This window comes from Mizuhopecten yessoensis, unplaced genomic scaffold, assembly GCF_002113885.1.
Source record: "Mizuhopecten yessoensis strain PY_sf001 unplaced genomic scaffold, ASM211388v2 scaffold775, whole genome shotgun sequence".
Classification (NCBI taxonomy): domain Eukaryota; kingdom Metazoa; phylum Mollusca; class Bivalvia; order Pectinida; family Pectinidae; genus Mizuhopecten; species Mizuhopecten yessoensis.
Window position 1 is genome coordinate 460,853 of NW_018403715.1, and position 22,554 is coordinate 483,406.

The window sequence follows — 22,554 nt, forward strand, 5'->3', positions numbered from 1 at the left end:
TGAGGAGATATATACCAATCATTAGTGTTATATAGGGGACCATCATTGAGGAGATGTATACCAATTTTCGTCTTATAAAGGGAAATATGTTTACCTGATATTATTTAGGCAGACTAATATTAGCAGTACAGCTTGTTTCAGCCTGTACATAACAACAAAAAGTAAAGAAGTGTTACTTTATATGGCTACTGTATGCATTGTTAGCATACTCACATATACCTGTTGTTTTTTTAAATTTATATACGCATATATACTATATTACATATGAATGAATCTGCAATTTACATGTATTGTCATGCATCATTGATCGCCTTACTGGTGTGAACGTCCCATCCATGACTTGCAAGGCTAATGTAGTATAAAATGTCATTGTATACACATTTTCTGTCATGAAAGAGAAGGATAGGGTTACACTTCCGCCAGGGACTAGATAGTCGTGTGCAAGTCCTGTGATGTATATAAATAGTATGTTTTGTAATATGATTTCACAGTTGTCGGTTTAGACTAAAGAGTCATTAAATCTAAGAGGGGGTCTGTCTGCCATAGAGGATCATGCCGGTTTTTTTTTCTGGTGCTCATTTGCTGAAGTTCAAATGGTACATCCAGACATTCAACATGTACGCTATGGAAACTAACGCACCGACAACAACGTCTTATTGTTGTGAACATCAGGTAAGGGCTGTGATGGGTGTCGTGTTGGGTATATACAGGGGATATTGTGGAAAGGTGTGTGGTGATAGTATGTATAGTGACATGTGTAAGGTAAGTGTATGTACTCATGTGTGTATCAGGAGAAACTGTGTGTATGATAACATCATGGTATGAATTACCAAAACACCTATAGGATAATTCTATGCGAGTGCCATGCTGGATTTGTTAGAGACAATTTAAATTTTTGAGTTTCAGTTTCATAAAAGGTATGTAAATGTTTAAAAATATTTTTTTCTTGCTAAAATCCTTTATTTTTCTAAAAAATACTTGAAATTTCCATTAGAAATTAATTTAAATATATTGTAAATGAAAAAAAAGTGGAAGAAAAATTTCATGTGAAATTTTCACATCTAAATGAGAAATATGACAGTTAGATCAGTCCATTTTAAATATAGGTAAGTTTGTTGGCTTTCATTACTTGGATGTGGAGAAAAAAGTTCATAATCACTAGCGTTAGAAGCTTCCGTTCCCTCCAGTGAGCATGTTAAGAAATCCTGTAAATTACGATTAAGTACAAGGAGTTGAGTGTTTGAGATTACAGAGATGTGTTAGGGCACCAGGCCATTATCTCTCTACAATTGCCTTCCACAGGAAGTGCAGGGACAGCTTGGATAGTTACCATGGAGAAGTAGCATCAGAAGGCAGTGTTGGGAGGCTGTGAGCCATGGAGGACCAGAACCATCTTACAGTAGGTCCCAGTGTCACACAGATGTAAACATGTACTTTGTGTCAAATGTGTTGTACAGCTTTAGCACATGTGACAAAACATTCACAAATATGGTACCATATGTATACACTCCCACTTTGTCAAATATGTGTCCCACACATATACAAACTTATTGTATATTCACCCATTGTGTTACACATGTGTAGTACACACACAAGCACACACATGTAAATATATCTACTGTGTCAAATGTGTTGGTACAGATCAACTGTATGGAACCACACTTACCTTGTAAAATATGCGCCCTACATCTACAAATTATAATTAAATGTGTGTAGTATACACATTTATTGTGTTGCTCATGTGTAGTGTACACAAGCACACCTACATAACACCACACTAATTGTGTCACATTTGTGGTGTACACACACTAGCTTTTCAACATTTGTAGTGTGTACTCAGGCCACTCATGTGTAGTACACACATACTATCACACAAACCTACACATGTGGTGTGTCCTCAAAGTGTCACATGTGTATTACACACACTGGTGCATTGTGTTCTCAAAGTGTCACATGTGTAGTAAATACACCTACAAGCACACCAACATAGCACTGCACTTATTGTGTCACATATGTGGTGTACACACACTAGCACACAAACATATGTAGTGTGTACTCTGTGTCACTCATGTGTAGTACACATACTGGCACATCGAAAGAAACAGATATGGGTAGTATCCATTTAGCACGTAGTGTACGCTAAAAGTAACACATGTGAATTGCACAATCATGCACATATGCATGGTACCACTCTAACCATGTCTTATACATATGCAGTATACATGGCTACAGGGAAAGTGGCTTGGCTACAGGGATAGGGGTGTGACTACAGGGATAGGGGGTGACTACAGGGATAGGGGGTGACTACAGGGAAAAGGGTGTGACTAGAGGGATAGGTAGTGATTACAGGGATAGGGGTGTGATTACAGGGATAGGGTGTGACTACAGGGATATGGTGTGACTACAGGGATAGGGATGTGACTACAGGTATATAGGTGTAGGTACAGGGATAGGGGCTTGGCTACAGGGTTAGGGGTGTGACTACAGGATAAGGGGTGTAGCTACATGGAAAGGCATGTGACTTCAGGTATATAGGTATAGGTACAGGGATAGGGGCGTAGCTACATTGAAAGGGGTGTGACTACAGGTATAGGGGTGTGACTACAGGATAAGGGGTGTAGCTACATGGAAAGGCATGTGACTTCAGGTATATAGGTATAGGTACAGGGATAGGGGAGTAGCTACATTGAAGGAGATGTGACTACAGGTATCTAGGTGTAGGTACAGGGATAGGGGAAAGAGATGTGACTACAGGTATATAGGTGTAGGTACAGGGATAGGGGTGTAGCTACATTGAAAGAGATGTGACTACAGGTATATAGGTGAAGGTACAGGGATAGGGGTGTGACTACAGGAATAGGAGTGTAGCTACATGGAAAGGGATGTGACTTCAGGTATATAGGTGTAGGTACAGGGATAGGGGTGTAGCTACATTGAAAGGGATGTGACTACAGGTATATAGGTGTAGGTACAGGGATAGGGGATTGGCTACAGGGAAAGGGGCTTGGCTACAGGGATAGGGGTGTGACTAGAGGAATAGGGTGTGACTACAGGGATAGGGGGTGACTACAGGGATAGGGGGTGACTACAGGGAAAAGGGTGTGACTAGAGGGATAGGTAGTGATTACAGGGATAGGGGTGTGACTACAGGGATATGGTGTGACAACAGGGATATGGTGTGACTACAGGGATAGGGGTGTGACTAGAGGGATAGGGTGTGACTTCAGGTATATAGGTGTAGGTACAGGGATAGGGGATTGGCTACAGGGAAAGGGGCTTGGCTACATGGAAAGGGATGTGACTACAGGTTATAGGTGTAGGTACAGGGATAGGGGATTGGCTACAGGGAAAGGGGCTTGGCTACATGGAAAGGGATGGGACTTCAGGGACAATCATGCACATATGCATGGTACCACTCTAACCATGTCTTATACATATGCAGTATACATGGCTACAGGGAAAGGGGCTTGGCTACAGGGATAGGGGTGTGACTACAGAGATAGGGGTGTGACTAGAGGGATAGGGTGTGACTACAGGGAAAGGGGTGTGACTAGAGGGATAGGTAGTGACTACAGGGATAGGGGATGAATACAGGGATAGGGTGTGACTACAGTGAAAGGGGTGTGACTAGAGGGATAGGTAGTGACTACAGGGATAGGGTGTGACTAGAGGGATAGTGTGTGACTACAGGGATAGGGTGTGACTACAGGGATACGGGGTGACTACAGGGATAGGGGCTTGGCTACAGGGATAGGGGTGTGACAACAAGGAAAGGGGTGTGACTAGAGGGATAGGGTGTGACTTCAGGGATAGTGGTGTTACTCAAGGGATAGTGTGTGAATACAGGGGTAGGGGTGTGACTTCAGGTATATAGGTGTAGGTACAGGGATAGGGGATTGGCTACAGGGAAAGGGGTGTAGCGTCATTGAAAGGGATGTGACTACAGGTTTATAGGTGTAGGTACAGGGATAGGGGATTGGCTAAAGGGAAAGGGGCTTGGCTACATGGAAAGGGATGTGACTTCAGGGACAATCATGCACATATGCATGGAACCACTCTAACCATGTCTTATACATATGCAGTATACATGGCTACAGGGAAAGGGGCTTGGCTACAGGGATAGGGGTGTGAATACAGGGATAGGGGTGTGACTAGAGGAAAAGGGTGTGACTACAGGGATAGGGGGGTGACTACAGGGATAGGGTGTGACTACAGGGAAAGGGGCGTGACTAGAGGGATATGTAGTGACTACAGGGATAGGGCTGTGACTAGAGGGAAAGGGGTGTGACTAGAGGAATAGGGTGTGACTACAGGGATAGGGGGGTGACTAGAGTGATAGGGTGTGACTACAGAGATAGGGGTGTGACTAGAGGGATAGGGTGTGACTACAGGGATAGGGGTGTGACTATAGGTATAGGGTGTGACTTCAGGGAAAGGGGCTTGGCTACATGGAAAGGGATGTGATTTCAGGGATAGGGGTGTAGCTACAGGTATATAGGTGTAGGCACAGGGATAAGGGCTTGGCTACAAGGTTAGGGGCTTGGCTACATGGAAAGGGATGCGACTACAGGTATATAGGTGTAGGCACAGGGATAGGGGTGTAGCTACATTGAAAGGGATGCGACTACAGGTTTATAGGTGTAGGTACAGGGATAGGGGATTGGCTACAGGGAAAGGGGCTTGGCTATATGGAAAGGGATGTGACTTCAGGGACAATCATGCACATATGCATGGTACCACTCTAACCATGTCTTATACATTGTGACTACAGGTATATAGGTGTAGGTACAGGGATAGGGGATTGGCTACAGGGAAAGGGGCTTGGCTACAGGGATAGGGGTGGGAATACAGGGATAGGGGGGTGACTACAGGGATAGGGGGTGACTACAGGGAAAGGGGGGTGACTAGAGGGATATGTAGTGACTACAGGGATAGGGGTGTGACTAGAGGGATATGGCTGTGTCTACAGGGATAGGGTGTGACTACAGGGATAGGGTGTGATTACAGGGATAGGGTGTGACTACAGGGATAGGGTGTGACTACAGGGAAAGGGGCTTGGCTACAGGGATAGGGGTGTGACTAGAGGGAAAGGGGTGTGACTAGAGGAATATGGTTTGACTACAGGGATAGGGGTGTGACTAGAGGGATAGGGTGTGACTACAGAGATAGGGGTGTGACTAGAGGGATTGGGTGTGACTACAGGGATAGGGGTGTGACTACAGGTATAGGGTGTGACTACAGGGAAAGGGGCTTGGCTACATGGAAAGGGATGTGACTTCAGGGATAGGGGTGTAGCTACATTGAAAGGGATGTAACTACAGGTATATAGGTGTAGGCACAGGGATAAGGGCTTGGCTACAGGGTTAGGGGCTTGGCTACATGGAAAGGGATGCGACTACAGGTATATAGGTGTAGGCACAGGGATAGGGGTGTAGCTACATTGAAAGGGATGTGACTACAGGTATATAGGTGGAGGGACAGGGATAGGGGATTGGCTACAGGGTTAGCGGCTTGGCTACATGGAAAGGGATGTGACTACAGGTATATAGGTGTAGGTACAGGGATAGGGGATTGGCTACAGGGAAAGGGGCTTGGCTGCATGGAAAGGGATGTGACTTCAGGGATAGGGGTGTACGTTGTAGTTACAATGGGATCCATAGGGATATGACTACAGGGATGAGTGTGTTGCTACTGGGAAAGGGGCAGTTGTACAGGTGCTGCTGCTGAAATGAATACTTTTAAAGGCCCAATTACAAATGTTCTATATGAAGTACATTTTAGATGTCACAGAAATAATGTGTAGTAGATAATTATCACCTGTCACCTGTTCATGTAGTTCATTTGTTTAAAAGAATCTGTTTTGACTGTACATAAACAGGCAAGGTAATTACTGAGACCCTTTTATTTAAAAGTAGAACTGTTCGCTACCTCACAAGGAAACTGCATGGGGCTGGCTAGCTTACATCCTTGTTGAGTGAGATTTTATTTTCAAACACGATATCAAAATCTAACAAGATTGCTTTATATACTGTACTTTTTTTGTTTTCTTTCCAGCAATTTTGAAAGTCTAATAGAAACAAGAGGCCCATGGGCCTTAACGGTCACCTGAGTTCTGATATATTTATACAGAGAGTTGATTTTTGTTTTTAAAACATGAACAGAAATATTATTCAAAGTGACAAAAAACAATAAAACCACCTTATTCAATATCTAGCATACAGATTTAAGACTGAAATGTATTTGAAACTAGCACCTCTGATTCTAAACAAGGAAAATGAAGAAATTTTAGCACTCTGAATCCTTTGGGCCCCACCCTACAGCCCTTGGGGGTAGGGCTGGCTCAAAAAAGTATCAAACTGTCAACTCAGGGTTTTAATTCCAATCAAGTTATCATGTAATATTCAAAGTATCATTTGCCATTATAAACCATAATAATTCTCCCCCCCCCCCCCCCCNCCCCAGGGGGAAACGTGAGACCCTAGGGTCATAAAATTCACAATTTTGGTAGAGCACCTTAAAACACTTCCACCTATGAAGAGTATTTGGTTCTACCATATCTGGTCTTGAGAAGAAGATTTTGAAATTTCAATCATTTCAACCCTTTTCGACCCCACCCATCAGCCCCTGGGGGTCAGTCAGGGCTGATATGTACATACCATCAAACTGCTATCCAATACTGATAATGCTAACCTAAATTGAATTACTTCCAATTGAAATTAAACAAATGTTGGTCCAAAATGTGATTTCCCTATATAAACTATGGTTAAGTTTACCCCCTCCCCTGGGGGAAACGTTAGACCCCAGGGTCATGAAATTCACAATTTTGGTAAAGCACCTTATGACCCTTCCATCTATGAAGAGTATTTGATTCTACAATATCTGGGTCTTGAGAAGAAGATTTTTGAAATTTTAGTCAATTTGACACTTTTTGGCCCCATCCCTCAGGCCCCTGGGGGCCCATATAATTCATAAATTTGTTTGACCTTTGGCCATGGAAGGTTTCTGCAAAATTTCTTTGAAATTGATTCAGGGGTTTTGGTGAAGAAGTCGAAAATGTAAATTGTTAACGAACGGACGACGGACAAAAGGCAATCGCAGTAGGTCACTTGAGACTTTGTCTCAGGTGGCCTAAAAACTGAACAGTGAACTTTTCAAGGGAACAAAATGTTAGTCTGTATCAGAAGTAAGATTTGAATATACTGTCTCAGTCTGTAATATTCTGGAACTAATCACTGAATTGACATACTTACAAGGTCACAGGGAAAAATATGTTTGAGAATAAAAATGACCTTGACCTGCTTTCAAGGTCACAGAGGTCAAATATGTCAAACTCTTTAAACAACTTCTTCTGAAGAACCAAATGGTATAGAATCTTTATATTTGGCTGGTGGCTTCCTGGGATAAAGCACAACAAAGTTTGTGAATGAAAATGACCTTGACCAGCTTACAAGGTCACAGGAGTCAAATTTGTCAAACTCTTTAAACGACTTCTACTGAAGAAGTAAAAGGTATAATATCTTCAAAATTGGCTGGTGGCTTCCTTGGATAGAGCCTGACAAAGTTTGAGAATGAAAATTACCTTGACCTACTTTCAAGGTCACAGTCGTCAAATATGTCAAACTCTTTAAACGACTTCTGATGAAGAAATAAAAGGTATAGAACCTTCATATTTGCCTTGTGGCTTTCTGAGATAGAGACTGACAAAGTTTGAGAATGAAAATGTCTTTGACCTTCTTTAAGGTCACAGATGTCAAAAACATCAAGCGACTTCTTCTAAAAAATCGAAAGGCATAAAATTATAATATTTGGCTAGTGGCTTCTTGGAATATAGCTCACTAAAGTTTGCAAATTGGAATGACCTCAACCTACTTTAAATGTCACAGAGGTCAACAACATTTCAAAGGATTTGTTCTGAAGAACCAAAAGGAATGGATTCATAAGATTTGGCTGGTAGCTTCTTGGGATAGAGCTATAAAAGTTTGAGAAGGAAAATGAATTGACATACTTACAAGGTCACAGGGAAAAATATGTCAAACAACTTTTGAAGAAGAACGATGGCCAAAACGCATAAAATCTTATAATAGTATTTGACTGGTAGTTTCAACAGATGGAGCTGACAAAGTTTGCGAGTGACAAATTTGTTGTACAATATAATATTTAATGAGAATATTTGCTATGACTGCTTAAATGTTCAGGTGAACGATACAGGCCCTCTTGGGCCTCTTGTTTGTAATCTGAAAATACATTTGAATCCATTTATGTGAAGGTTTTGAATTAAATGTTTTGAACTTATTGAAAAATATCAAAAATAGCAAATTTGTATTTCTAGCCATTAAGCTGACATGTACATGTTTGTTTGGTAGCTCAGCTTGGCAACACGCCAACTTTTTATGGTAATAGAAGATACCCTGCATCTATATGTATACTTTATTATACATATATTTGATATTATTAAACAGATACTGTTTGAATTTCTGTACTTGTAATTCACACATGATAGTCTGAAATACAGTGTGTTTACTTGTACAGTGTTTGTTTTTTTGGCTAACAAATGTTTTTATCATTGAACAAGGTCAGTTATTCAAATATGAGTGAAGGGATTTTGACCTAATTGACCAGTTCAGTTAATCAAAAATGAGTGAAGGGGTTTTGATCTAATTTGACCTTGAGGATTCCAGAATGAAGACTCTACAGGGCTTAATTTGTTGAATAAATTATGGGTCTGGCTCCACAAAATACACTTAGTTTACCCCTGATCTAATCAGCTAAATGTTAACAAAAAGTGGTGCAGATGATAATACAATGAACAGTTGTTGTTTGTTGTGCTGATTTGAAATCTAGGATGTTTGGCTCAGATGCCAGGCTGCTTGCGAGAACTTTAAACTCAGACAAAAAATCCTTAGCTGCTGATTGGCTGAAACATTTTCTACCTTTTTTCAATTTTCATCAGACAAATTTTGATAAACCTTTAAATACAGAAGTTTAACTTGTGTCTCTGATTAGCTGAGTTATTTCCAACTTCTTCTCAACTTTAAATTTTGTGGTCCAGAATAGGTACATGCATTTCCTGATTCGAAATACAAAATAAATATGCTGTTCTCGGATTGGCTGAGGCATTTTTTTTAACAATTCTTAGTCTACCAGATCATTTTTAACCTAACATCATACAAACCTGTCCTGTCACTGCTTAAAACTGTAACTTCTTCTGAATAACCAATATGCCCAGGGTGATGATATTTGACCATTAGCATGCTGGGATAAATGGCTACCAAATTTGTTTAAATGAATGACCTTCACTCATATTCAAGGTCAGAGGGGTCAATTGTCTAAAATACTTTTAAACAAGTTCTTCTGAATAACCAAATGGTGCAGAGTGATGATATTTGGCCAGAAAAATGCTGGCATAAAGGTCTATCGATTTTGTTCAAATCAATGACATTGACTTATATTCAAGGTCACAGGGGTCAAACATGTTTAAAATCTTTAAACCACTTCTGCTGAATAACCATAAGGCCCAGAATGTTGATATTTGGCCAGTAGCATACTAGAATGATGGGCTACCAATTTTGTTAAAATGAATGACATTAAATAATGATCAAGGTCACAGGGGACAAATATGTTATAAATCTTTAAACAACTTCTTCTGAAAAACGAAAAGGCACAGGATGATAATAATTGGCCTGCAACATGATGGGATAAAGGGCTACCAAGTGTGTTCAAATGAATGACCTTGAAATATATTCCAAGTCAAAGGGGTCTTATATGTTTGAAATATTTGAACGACTTCTTTTGAATTATCCAAAGGCCCAGGGTAATGAGATTTGGCCAGTAGAATGCTAGGATGAAAGGCTTTCAAATTTGTTAAAATGAGATGACCTTGAATGACATTCAAGGTCACAGGTCACAGGGGTAAAATTTGTTTAAAATCTTTAAATGATTTATCTGAATAACCATTAGGCCCAGATTGTTGATATTTGGCCTGTAGCAGGGCTATAAAGCTTTTTCATTTGAATGAATCTAGGGTCGTGATATTTTGCCATTTGCATGCTGTGATGAAGGGCTATAAAGTTTGTTTAATGTAATGACTTTGTTCCACTTTCAAGGTCACAGGGGTGGAATGTTTTAAAAACTTTTAACATGTTCTTTTGAATGACTGATAGTCATAAATACTGATATTTTGCCTGTAGCTTTATTTAAGATCACTTTTAAGATTACGAGTGTGTGATTAATTCCAGGTGAGCGATGCAGGCCCATTGGGCTTCTTGTGTACCATACCAGAATTATGAAATAAGTTCTATCAACTGATATTAATCACCTAAATTAAATGTTGGCATGCATGATAGTGCACAGGTGGTCTTAAAGTGGGAGGAATGTGTAAGATTAAGTGTTGTTATTTTTATTCTTGTCTTTGGACCAAAAAGAAATTTTGGATGGCAACAAAAGTATGGTCTCAAGTTACCAGAAACATTTCAACTTCTTGTTTAGTAGAGATAACAAAAAAGCCAGGTGAGTGATACAGGCCTGGTGGGCCTCTTGTTGTTTGTTTTACTTTTATCAGTCAACATACAAATGTACTGGCAAAAATTCAGAGGTAACTTTACCTATAAAATATTCTAATATTTTTATAGGGTTCTAAGATAACTCAAGGTATTTTTGAAAAGTTAACAACACTGAGGCCAGACTGTGAACCAGCTATTGGAGGCTGAGACTATTTTTGATAAAGCTAACAATCCCTAGGCCAGACTGTCAGCCAACAAAAAGCTGGCTGGGACTATTTCTGATAAAGCTGACAATACTTAGGCCAGATTGTGTACCTGCTATTGGTAGCTGAGGCTACACATTTGATAAGTTAACAATACTTAGGTCAGACTGTGAACCAGCTATTGGTAGCTGAGGCTATGGATTTGATAAGTTAACAATACTAAGGCCAGACTATGAACAAGCTATTGGTAACTGAGGCTATACATTTGAAAAGTTAACAATACTAAGGCCAGACTGTGAACCAGCTATTGGTAGCTGAGGCTACACATTTGATAAGTTAACAATACTAAGGTCAGACTGTGAACCAGCTATTGGTAGCTGAGGCTATGGATTTGATAAGTTAATAATACTTAGGCCAGACTGTGAAGCAGTAATTGGTGGCTGAGATTGTTTTTGAAAAGTTAACAATACTTAGGCCAGACTGTGAACCAGCTATTGGTGTCTGGGACTATTTTTGATAAAGCTAACAATACTTAGGCCAGACTGTGAAGAAGTAATTGGTGGCTGAGGCTGTTTTTGAAAAGTTAACAATATTTGATCAGACTTTGAAGTAGTAATTGGTGGCTGAGGCTGTTTTTGATAAGTAAACAATAATTAGGCCAGACTGTGTAGTAGTAACTGGTGGCTGAGACTATTTTTGATCAGTTAACAATACTTAGGCCAGACTGTGTAGTAGTAATTTGTGGCTGAGACTGTTTTTGAAAAGTTAATAATACTTAGGCCAGACTGTAAAGCAGTAATTGGTGGCTGAGACTATTTTTGATAAGTTAACAATACTTAGGCCAGACTGTGCAGTAGTAATTGGTGGCTGAGGCTATTTTTGATAAGTTAACAACCCTTAGGCGAGACTGTGAAGCAATAATTTGTAGCTGAGCCTATTCTTGATAAGTTAACAATACTTAGGCAAGACTGTGTAGTAGTAATTGGTGACTGAGGCTGTTTTTGAAAAGTTAACAATACTTAGGCCAGAATGTGTAGTAGTAATTGGTGGCTGGGACTATTTTTGATAAAGCTAACAATACTTAGGCCAAACTGTGAACCAGCTATTGGTGGCTGGGACTATTTTTGATAAAGCTAACAATACTTAGGCCAAACTGTGAACCAGCTATTGGTGGCTGGGACTATTTTTGATAAGCTAACAATACTTTTTGAAAAGTTAATAATACTTAGGCCAGACTGTAAAGCAGTAATTGGTGGCTGAGTCTATTTTTGATCAGTTAACAATACTTAGGCCAGACTGTGAAGCAGTAACTGGTGGCTGAGACAATTTTTGATAAGCTTTTAATACTAAGGCCAGACTGTGAAGCAGTAACTGGTGGCTGAGACTAATTTTGATAAGTTAACAATACTAAGGCCAGACTGTGAAGCAGTAACTGGTGGCTGGGACTATTTTTGATAAAGCTAACAATACTTAGGCCAAACTGTGAACCAGCTATTGGTGGCTGTGACTATTTTTAATACAGCTAACAATACTTAGGCCAGACTGTGAAGCAGTAACTGGTGGCTGGGACTATTTTTGATAAGTTAACCACACTTAGGCCGGTAACTGGTGGCTGGGACTATTTTTGATAAGTTAACAACACTTAGGCCAGACAGCTGTGAAGCAGTAACTGTTGGCTGGGACTATTTTTGATAAGCTAACAATACTTAGACCAGACTGTGAAGTAGTAACTGGTGGCTGAGGCTGTGTATGATAAGTTAACAATTCTTAGGCCAGACATCTGTGAAGCAGTAACTGTTGGCCGGGACTATTTTTGATAAGCTAACAATACTTAGGCCAGATTGTGAAGTAGTAACTGGTGGCTGGGACTATTTTTGATAAAGCTAACAATACTAAGGCCAGACTGTGAAGCAGTAACTGGTGGCTGGGACTATTTTTGATAAGTTAACCACACTTAGGCCAGACTGTGAAGCAGTAACTGGTGGCTTGGACTATTTTTGATAAGTTAATAACACTTAGGCCAGACAGCTGTGAAGCAGTAACTGTTGGCCGGGACTATTTTTGATAAGCTAACAATACTTAGGCCAGATTGTGAAGTAGTAACTGGTGGCTGGGACTATTTTTGATAAAGCTAACAACACTAAGGCCAGACTGAGAAGCAGTAACTGGTGGCTGGGACTATTTTTGATAAAGCTGACAACACTTAGGCCAGACTGTGAAGTAGTAACTGGTGGCTGAGGCTGTTTATGATAAGTTAACAATACTTAGGCCAGACAGCTGTGAAGCAGTAACTGTTGGCTGGGACTATTTTTGATAAGCTAACAATACTTAGGCCAGACTGTGAAGTAGTAACTGGTGGCTGGGACTATTTTTGATAAGCTAACAACACTTAGGCCAGACTGTGAAGTTGTAATTGGCAGCTGCATGAGTCTGTATCGCTGCATGGGTTTTCAGTAAACATTGATGAGGTGGAATCTGGTGGAAAACTGATAAGCTTCGTGGAATGTAAAATTTGGTTTTTCAGTGAATGTCAAAAAGTAATGGGAAATTCTAAATGTTGGCTTTCTGCAGGAAATGTTAATTTGTCAATTGATATGAGGGGGATATGGGGGATACAACAAACAAGCGAAGACCAGGGGATACAAATCAGTTTCACTCTGGAGGATACAAGTCTAGAAAAGCAACCCATATTTAACCTGTGAAAAAATGAACTTAAGTAAAGGTCAACTTCTCATCTGATTACCTATATTCTGTAAAATTACTTATTTTAGCAGACTCATACTGTAGTTTAGCGTATTATTAAATTTTAACAGATTAGTGCATTGAAGAATTAGCCCACTCAAAATGTATATACTAGAAAACTATATACAGGAACTTCAATTAGCACAGTCATAATTTGGCGAAAGATTAATAGTGCAAAAAGTGCTAAAATTAGAATACAGCTAAAATATGTAAGCTTACAGTATATTAGGACATACATGTAGGAATTTCTATTTCGTATGAGACTTATGAAACAAGGTTTTGATTTAGGTAATCCTCTGGTGAGCTGAAATGAAAAATAATGTGCCCACCCGTTTCGATGACTAGTACGATATGTACACTGTCACCTTCATCAGACAAATGTATGGACACAAAGGTGTAAAATGTGTACAAGTTGTCCACAAAATCGATGTCGATTTCGGCTACGCTGTAATTGTATGTACAATAGTTGTTATATATGTACCGAAATGACTTGATTCAGCTCGCTTTCTTTAATACTTGGTCATAGATGTGCGATAGTCTTTGAGCCCCCTTGTCTCGATTTAGAACTGGCCCACTGCGGCGTATCCAAATAGCTTCCTTTATCTGCCGCTTGAACAGATTGCTTCTACCTTCTTGGGCTATCGTACATCTATGACCAAGAATTAAACAAAGCGTAGCTGATTCGAGTCATTTCGGTACATATATAACAACTATTGTACATACGCTTACAGTGTAGCCGAAATTGACATTGTTTTTGTGGACAACTCGTACACATTTTACACCTTTGTGTGCATACGCTTTACTGGTCATTTGTCTGATGAAGGTGACAGTGTACGTATCGTACTAGTCATCGAAACGTCACATAGAAATTTGTATTGGTTGTGTAAAAAAGCCTTTTCATAATCCATACTTACCAACCTGAAGAAAATGTTTAGAAATGGTTTGGGGTGTGTTCTACAGTATCTGTGTTGTAACAACGAATGAGGTGCCCCTATGGAAAAAATGCTGTCGGAAGCAGGGTGACCTCATAAAACAGAACATGTAGTTATACACCTCTACCACACACACAGGATGTGAACACGTGGAGGTATTAGACAGGTGGCTTAGGACAATTAGTAAGTGTCTGATAGGGCAACTTTTGCAAGGTCCTCATACATGTTGACTGTATTAATGGTTGTATAATTTTGCATTGTAAAACCTTGATAGAATGCCCCCTTCACATGGCATTTCATCCTGTGTGTATAGGTCAACCACTTTTATTAAACTGATGAAAGCAGTTTTTCAAGTGGTATTTTACCTGCATATAAAGCCCAACATCTTTTAATAGACGTCTGAAAGCATTTTCCAGGTAACATTTTACCTTTGTATTAAGGCCACCCACCTTTAATAGCCTCATCAATGCTATTTTTAGTATTATTTTACCTGCATTTAAAGCCCACCATCTTTTGATAGACATCTGGAAGCATCTTTCCTGGTGGTATTTTTAACCCTTTCACCCCTATGCAACTTTAGTGGACTCTATCATGCTTTGATCTGGATGAGTCCATTATGGTCTACAGTGGTGAAAGGGTTAACTTTGTATAGTAATTGAAATTATTTTTAGCGTTATTTTACCTGTGTGTAGAGGCCACTTACCTTTGAAAGACTTATGAAAGCACATTTTCAATTGGTATTTTACCTGTGTATAGAGGCTACCTGATTATAAAGGGCTTACTATAGCCATTTCTTGTGTGTTTTTTTATATAAAGGCGATCTGTATAGATACATTGCCAAGTTTTATTTATAGAATTGTGAAGCACAAATGTTGGCACAGTTATTATCGTGCTGTGGAACTAACAGGAACTTACTGTGTTAATTCCTGGGCATCGGTGTATATTACTTATCAAAAGGTGAGCTGATATTAATGTTTGTTTTTCTGTAAACAGATGTTAGTCAAATTAACGTGCTGAAAGTTTTTCACATGAAATAATGCAATGGTAACCAATATTTTGACAAATCAGTGTATGTAAAGGAATGTTGTCTAGCTGGAATGAAGAATGTAGTTGGTGAGGTTCTAAACAAGTTACAAATTTAATTCATCTGAGTGAAAGGCTGTGATGGTTCTGTCTGTCGGTCTGTTTTCCAGGGGTATTTTACAGTGTGTCTGTCTTAGAGAGATTCTCTTTAGTGTAAAACAATTACAAACAATTGGCATTGTCAGTGACGCTTTTTATCATGATGTTGCAAAACAGCATTCCTTGTCTATACAATTTCTGGCAGGAGATGGGTTATATGCTCAATGTTACATTTTACTCATGGGTTGAATATTTTTCACATCTTCAGCTCAATGGTGAAATACAACTGCTTCTTATAAAGAACACAGGGATATCCTCTGAATATTGCACAGTTTAACCTTTTCATGCGACCACCCGTGTTCAGGGACTACCTCTGATTTTATCAAACCTTAAATTGGTGAAATTGGTGTCCTTGCTATAGCGAAAGACACCAAGATAAAGTTTAACTTGCCTGTCTCCATATAGCTGATTTAAACGTTACCCTTTCTTATCGATTGAAACATGAAGGCCAGACTCAATGCATGACATGTCAAAAAACATTTATGGCAAACCAATTGTTAATTTTTAGATTGTGTTGACCTTAGGCCAGTTTTAGATAGCAATGTTGCATGTCTTAAATCTCTTTTCTGACAATAAATGTCTCTACAATTTTAATCTATCTGAAGGCTTTAGATCTGCTCAGAAAGACACAAATCACTTTTGATATTAAAGTTGACTATTTTTTACCTTTAAATTTGTTTGGTGTCATTTTTATACTTCCGTCAAATTTGACAGAAGTATTATGGTATGGGGTCGTCCGTCTGTCCGTCCATCAGGCTTAAACTTTTGTTTGTCCGGCAATCTTCTCCTACATTTTTCTACCGATCTCTTTGAAACTTGGTATACATTATAATCATGATATAAAGTTGTGTCTCCCTTAAAAGAATTGTGATTCAACAATTTTTGCAAAAGTTATTGCCCTTAGTTTATTTCAGTATTTGATTTTTGTCCCGCAATCCCCTCCTACATTTTTCAACGGATCTATTTGAAACTTGGTATACATTATAATCATGATAAGAAGTTGTGTCTTCCTTAAAAGAATTTCGATTCAACGATTTTTGCAAAAGTTATTGCCCTTTGTTCATTTCAGTATTTGATTTTTTGTCCGGTGATTTTCTAATACATTTTTTATAGCATGTCAGCTAACCACTCTTAGAATGATGCAGATCTTATTTCAATGTAAGAAAGTATATAACACTATATGGCATTCGACGGGCTTATATTGTTCCGCCCCGCATGAGTGTGATTTCTGTTAGAGAGATTAGGGTAAGACACTAACTTCGTTTGCTTGGTAATTCCCGAGACTAGTGCTAGCCCAATACATTATTTTCTAGTTCTCCGTCAATGTAACTGGTTGAAGATTTCCGTAGGGAAACAACTCCAAGACAAAACACAAACATTTGATGGTAGTGGACATAAAAAATACTGCCATGAGGATAGGATGGAGTTTTAGGACAAATTTAATAATTATCATGCAATATATCAGTATTTTAATCAGTTTTGCAAAAGAAACATTCTATTTTTTTTTTTATCTATCTATGGAATGATATTGTTGTAACATAATTTTTACAAGTCCAAAGGACCAGTTAAGTGAGGTGATTCTCTCGGACTAGTGCACCAGTGTTAGTGTTGAACCCTGGAGATCTTTATATTATATACTGACCATGCACTGAGCGTGGCTATCTACCCGAGAGATCTTTATGTTGTATACTGACCGTGCACTGAGCTTGGCTATCTGCCGGAGAGATCTTTATATTATATACTGACCATGCACTGAGCGTGGCTATCTGCCCGAGAGATCTTTATGTTGGATACTGACAGATGATCACTCATTTAATGCTTGTACATTTTATACATTCACTTGTGTTGCAGGTGCCATTAGCTGACCATCACGTGTCAGATAAAGGTCGAAGGGGCAAGATGTATGGTATGTTGCTGGAGAGTGTCCAGTACTACATAAAGACTGACCATGGGGAGGACATTTGGCGGGCAGTACTGGAACATGTTGGACTGAAGAATGCAGTTTTTACAACTCACGTTGTCTATCCGGACCATGTCATGCTAGATCTTTCCAAAGCTTGTAGTGTACTTGTGGGTGATCGCACACCAGAGGAATACCTGCAGTATTTTGGTCAGTGTTTCGTCAAATTCTTCAGCCATTACGGCTACGACAAAATTGTGCGGATATCAGGGCGGCACTATCGTGACTTTTTAAAGGAAATAGACAACTTGCATGAAAATATGAGATTCAGCTTCCCTCATATGCACAGTCCATCTTTTAATGTGAGTAAAGAGGATGGAGATGGGTGTGTATTGGTGTATCGGTCCAGACGCCAGGGATTTATGCAGTATGTTGTTGGCCAATTGTGTGAATGTGCCTCAATGTTTTACGGCATTGATGTTACTGTCAGTAAAATCACCCAGAAAACAATTGATGCTGGCTATTGCACAAAGTTTCGTCTCAATTTCATAAACAGTGCCTTTAGGGAGAAAGTGGGAGCCATGTCCCAACTATCTCCTTCCCAATTCTCTACCTTGTCTGCCAACACGTTATTTAAGGTAAAGTCAAAGAAATGTTGTTCTCATCCTCATTAAAGGGTTCAAACAGATCAGCATAATATATATTTGCATGCTTGTTAGCCAACCATCATCTGATGGTTAGCTATTCAAATCACCCTTTGTCCGTGGTCCGTCTGTCGTCCGTCCATCATCCGTTGTCTGTCCTCGAACAATTCTTGTTATCGCTATTTCTCAGAAAGTGCAGAAGAGATCTTTCTCAAATTTGAAGGTTCCCCTTGGTCTGTAGTTGTGCATATACTGTTTACATGACTTGATCAAACAGATAAGAGAAAAGAAGAGAAAAGATCAAACTGACATATATAAAAACCAATGAAGATGGTACAATGGTGGGTGTGAAAATCTCTCTGGGATCTCTTGGGTTATTTTTTGCTTATCGTTTTTTCCATCAGCACAATAAGGTCATTAAGGTCAATTACACCATAACAAACTATTTTAGTATTTAATACAATTTAATCGAAAGAATTTTCATTTTTCACTCAATTGCAAGGATCCCTTTCTCACTACATGTGAAACACTATAAAATTCCGCTCAACTGGTACAAAGTGCAAGGGACCTTATCGTATGGTGCAGTGACGCCCATCACTATCTATTCGTTGATTTTTTCATTTGAAAAACTTCTTCTTGAATACTGAAGATCTAGGGGCCCGATATTCGACCAGCATGCACATGGATTAAGTGCTATACAAAATTAATTGAAAAAATGATCATGACCTTGACCAACTTTCAAGGTCACAGGGATCAAATATGTAAATAACCTTTAAACTACTTCTCCTGAATAACAAAAAGGCCCACCATGATGATATTTGGTCATTTAATAAGGTACCCTGGACAAAGTGCTATTAACTTTCGTCAAATAAATGACCTTGACATACATTCAAGGTTATAGAGGCAAATTAAATATGTAAAACACACCTTCCAACAACTTTTTCTGTATAACAAAAATACCCAGAGTGATGATATTTATCAGTTGCCTGCTTGGATAGTGTGTAACAAAAATTCAGCAAATAGTTTAACTTGACCTACTTTATCATCACAGAGATCAAAAATAAACAAATAAACTTAAATGGTTTCTTCTCAATAATTAAGAGGCGTAGGTGATGATATTGAGCCAGTAGGATACTAGGATTGAGTGCTTTAAAGTTTGTTCAAATAAATAACCATAGCCTACTCTTAAGGTCACAGGGGTCAAATAGCTAAAAACCGTGAAATGACTTCTTAATAACCAAGAGGCCTAGAGTGATTATATTTCTCCTTTTGCAAAATGTTTAGGAGTTATTTAAAATTCCCTTAGAAAATAATCTTGACCTAATAATTGAGCGGATAATATTTGACAAGTAGAATGCTTGGCTAGAATACAAAATGGGTCCCAGATAATGACCTTGCCATACTTTGAAGATCACAGGGATCAAATATTTAAAAAAAAATAAGCAGCATCTTTTTAATAACCAATAGGCCCATGGTATTGATATATGGCCAGTAGCATGCTGGCATGCAGTGCTGTAAAGCTTTTTTTAAAAAGATGACCTCAAACTTTTTTCAGGTCACAAGGGTCAGAAGTGTGAAAAGGACTTCTTCTGAATAACCAAGAGGTCAAAGGTTATGATATAAAACCAGTAGCATGTTGGAATGATGGGCTGCCAATTTTGTTCAAATGAATGAACCTGAACTACCTTAAAGGTAGTCCAAATTATTCTGACGTTTTATCGACTTTTTTCATATCGGTCTGTTGTCGATTAACGTCAGAACTCCGTCCCTCTATAATATGTGGGAAATATGCGCCCCGCGTTTCTAAAATATCAGTTTGAAGTGCGCTCCGGGCACGGGTCGCATATTTCCCGCATATTATATTCTGACGTTAATTGACGACTGACCGATATGAAAAAAATCGATAAAACGTCAGAATAATTCGGACTACCTTAAAGGTTGCAGGGGTCAATTAAAAAAAGAAGACCTTAATCCTTTCACCGCTGTGGACCATAATGGACTCATCCAGATCAATGCATGGTAGAGTTTACTCAAGTTACATAGGGGTGAAAGAGTTAAACATCTTGTGAATAATTTGGATGCCAAAGGCGATTCTATTGGAGAAGTTGCATACTTAGATGTAAGGCATAAGCTTCAACAAATAAATGACCTTGACATTTTTTCACGATCACACTTAGTATCAAATGTTGAGAATAGGATGTAATGATTTCTTAAATATACATGTGAGTGATACAGGCCCTCTGGGCCTCTTATCAAAATTTGTATGTTAGTATATCTTGGGATGATGGTATACCATATATTGAAATTGGGTTCCCTGCCCCACTTTAAACAGAAATTTGGTCCTTTGTTGAAGTTTGCCCAGAAGTGGAATACTATGGATTGCTTGCAATTTTTGTCTCGTTCCTAATATCTCGGTGTTGTATTTTAAGTGCATGATTAGAACGAAATCTGACAGTAAAGCACTACAATATATGACATGCACTGTATGATTACTATGTACTGCAATCATGAGACCTTTACCTGATTTAAGCTATCTGAAAATGAAATGACAACATCCTTCAAAGGAACCAGCTATACAAATATAAAGATAATGGTTAATGGTATGAGGTATGTCTTCAAAGGAGCTGGTGTAGCATGAAATGTGAAGCCAATGGTTACATGAGCCGCGGTTCATTTCTCTATATGCTTCATGATACCATATACCACACCCGTACTAATTTCTGCAGTACTAGACCAGGGTTAGAACCCTGAACTTCAGATTGCTATACTATTGCTCTTACAGAACGAGCTATCTGGTTAACAGTCGTGGTCTGGCCTAACTAAGCAACAGTTATTTCCAGAGCTAAAAAAAAATCCATACAGAAAACCTGATGAAACCTTATCTTCATGTAAAAATCAAAGTTCACAGTTATTAATGACAGTTATTTGCCCCTTTTCCAATCTACTTAATGGTGTCTCTCAGCAGTATGTTCAATGTGTTGATAACCTAAAATTGCAGCGAAACTATATGCAAGTTCATATGTTACCAATAATTATACCCTTCCCGCAGTTTATGTAACCTAATGAAAATATGCTTGGACTTAATATAAACTTTACAACAATTATGAAGTCAGTTTAACCCTTTTTTTTATTTATTCTTTCTTCTTGGCCCAGATGGTACTGTTGCTGAGGATTTTTAATGCTTGCAATTGCCATGTAATAAATTTTCCTTACTTGAAAAATAAAAGAAGGGAAGAACCACTAAAACCATTCATGAGAATAAAACAGCATGTGTTAACTTTTCTCTTTGTTAATAGAGTATTTATCAACAGGTCTGTGTGTATTATGGTTGTTAATAGAGTATTTATCAACAGGTCTGTGTGTATTATGGGGGAATATGTAACAAGGATGAGAAAATGTTGGTAAAAATAATTAACAAAGGCCGTGTGGCCAGAGTTGATTATTTTCCAACATTTTCAAGTTATATCTAATAGACCATAATATACAAACAAATGTTGATTATATCTATTCTACCAAAGAAGATGTAAAGAAAGTCTTTTTCGTGTCTGCCTCAGTGCCTTTATAAGTAATTAAATGTGTGTCGCCTTGTTCAACAAAGGAAACCAGGGCTGTAGGTGGCTCTCCTGTTTACATAAGCCAGGGAGAAGTTTGGATAAGCGTTAGTCTTTATGTATGTACAACTTACTTGGCCTTTTTAGGGTAGTTTGGCGTGCTGAAATATTTTTCTAGTACTATATAGATTTGTTGTTATCTCATTTTAGAAGTATCTTATTTTTTATCTATTTTTTTGAAAACCATAATACCTTTTAGTAGCTAATGTACATAATAAAATTTTCTATTTCAGATATTTCCATTTTGTATCGTATTTGATGATAGCCTTATCATAAGACACACAGGAGCCAGTTTACCAATGCTGTTAGAGACGGACAGTTTGGTTGGCTCAGAGTTACTGACCAGATTACTGATACGAAGGCCACTAATAGACTGCACTTGGAGCAATGTAAATACACTTATCATGTTCATACTCATGAAGCAAAATACCAATTTTTCAGTTCAAGATTTTACCCTTGTCAGGCCTTATTCACACCTGTTCATAATTATTATATACTGTACACTGTGAGATTTTTCCTGCAGTTTAACTTTTTCGCCTTTATTGCCCTCCGTAATGAAGGAGAATTTATCATTACAGCGAATATAAGTAAACAACAACAAAAACATACTTAGTTATTGAATGTGAAAGGTGAAATTAACACTTGGCGAAAACTGATTCCATAGGCGAAGGGCGAACGTTTGTCTGGGTGAAACTGTCCAGTGGGGAGATAAAAAAAAACCATGTTGACTGGTGGTCTTTATAAATAGGCTGAAATGGCAGAAGAAAAAACTAGTCATAGACAAACAGTCAAACCTGTATAAATACACCATCCTCTGGAAGTCCAGATAGTGGCTTTCTAA

At 38.6% G+C, this 22,554-nt stretch overlaps 1 protein-coding gene across 6 annotated transcripts in view; it reads left to right on the forward strand.

The window, feature by feature from the left end:
* The first annotated feature begins 429 nt into the window (after positions 1 to 429).
* The window catches only part of LOC110452786 (soluble guanylate cyclase 88E-like), a 52,347-nt gene continuing 30,222 nt past the window's right edge, over positions 430 to 22,554 (forward strand). For 2 of the 6 annotated variants that reach the window (XM_021501464.1, XM_021501472.1), the window contains exons 1-4: positions 430 to 672; positions 1,303 to 1,399; positions 17,410 to 18,096; positions 21,947 to 22,102. In XM_021501464.1, coding sequence (XP_021357139.1) covers positions 1,376 to 1,399; positions 17,410 to 18,096; positions 21,947 to 22,102 — 867 coding nt within the window. In that variant the 5' untranslated portion in view covers positions 430 to 672; positions 1,303 to 1,375. The other 4 variants (XM_021501506.1, XM_021501480.1, XM_021501490.1 and 1 more) reach the window with 4 other exon arrangements.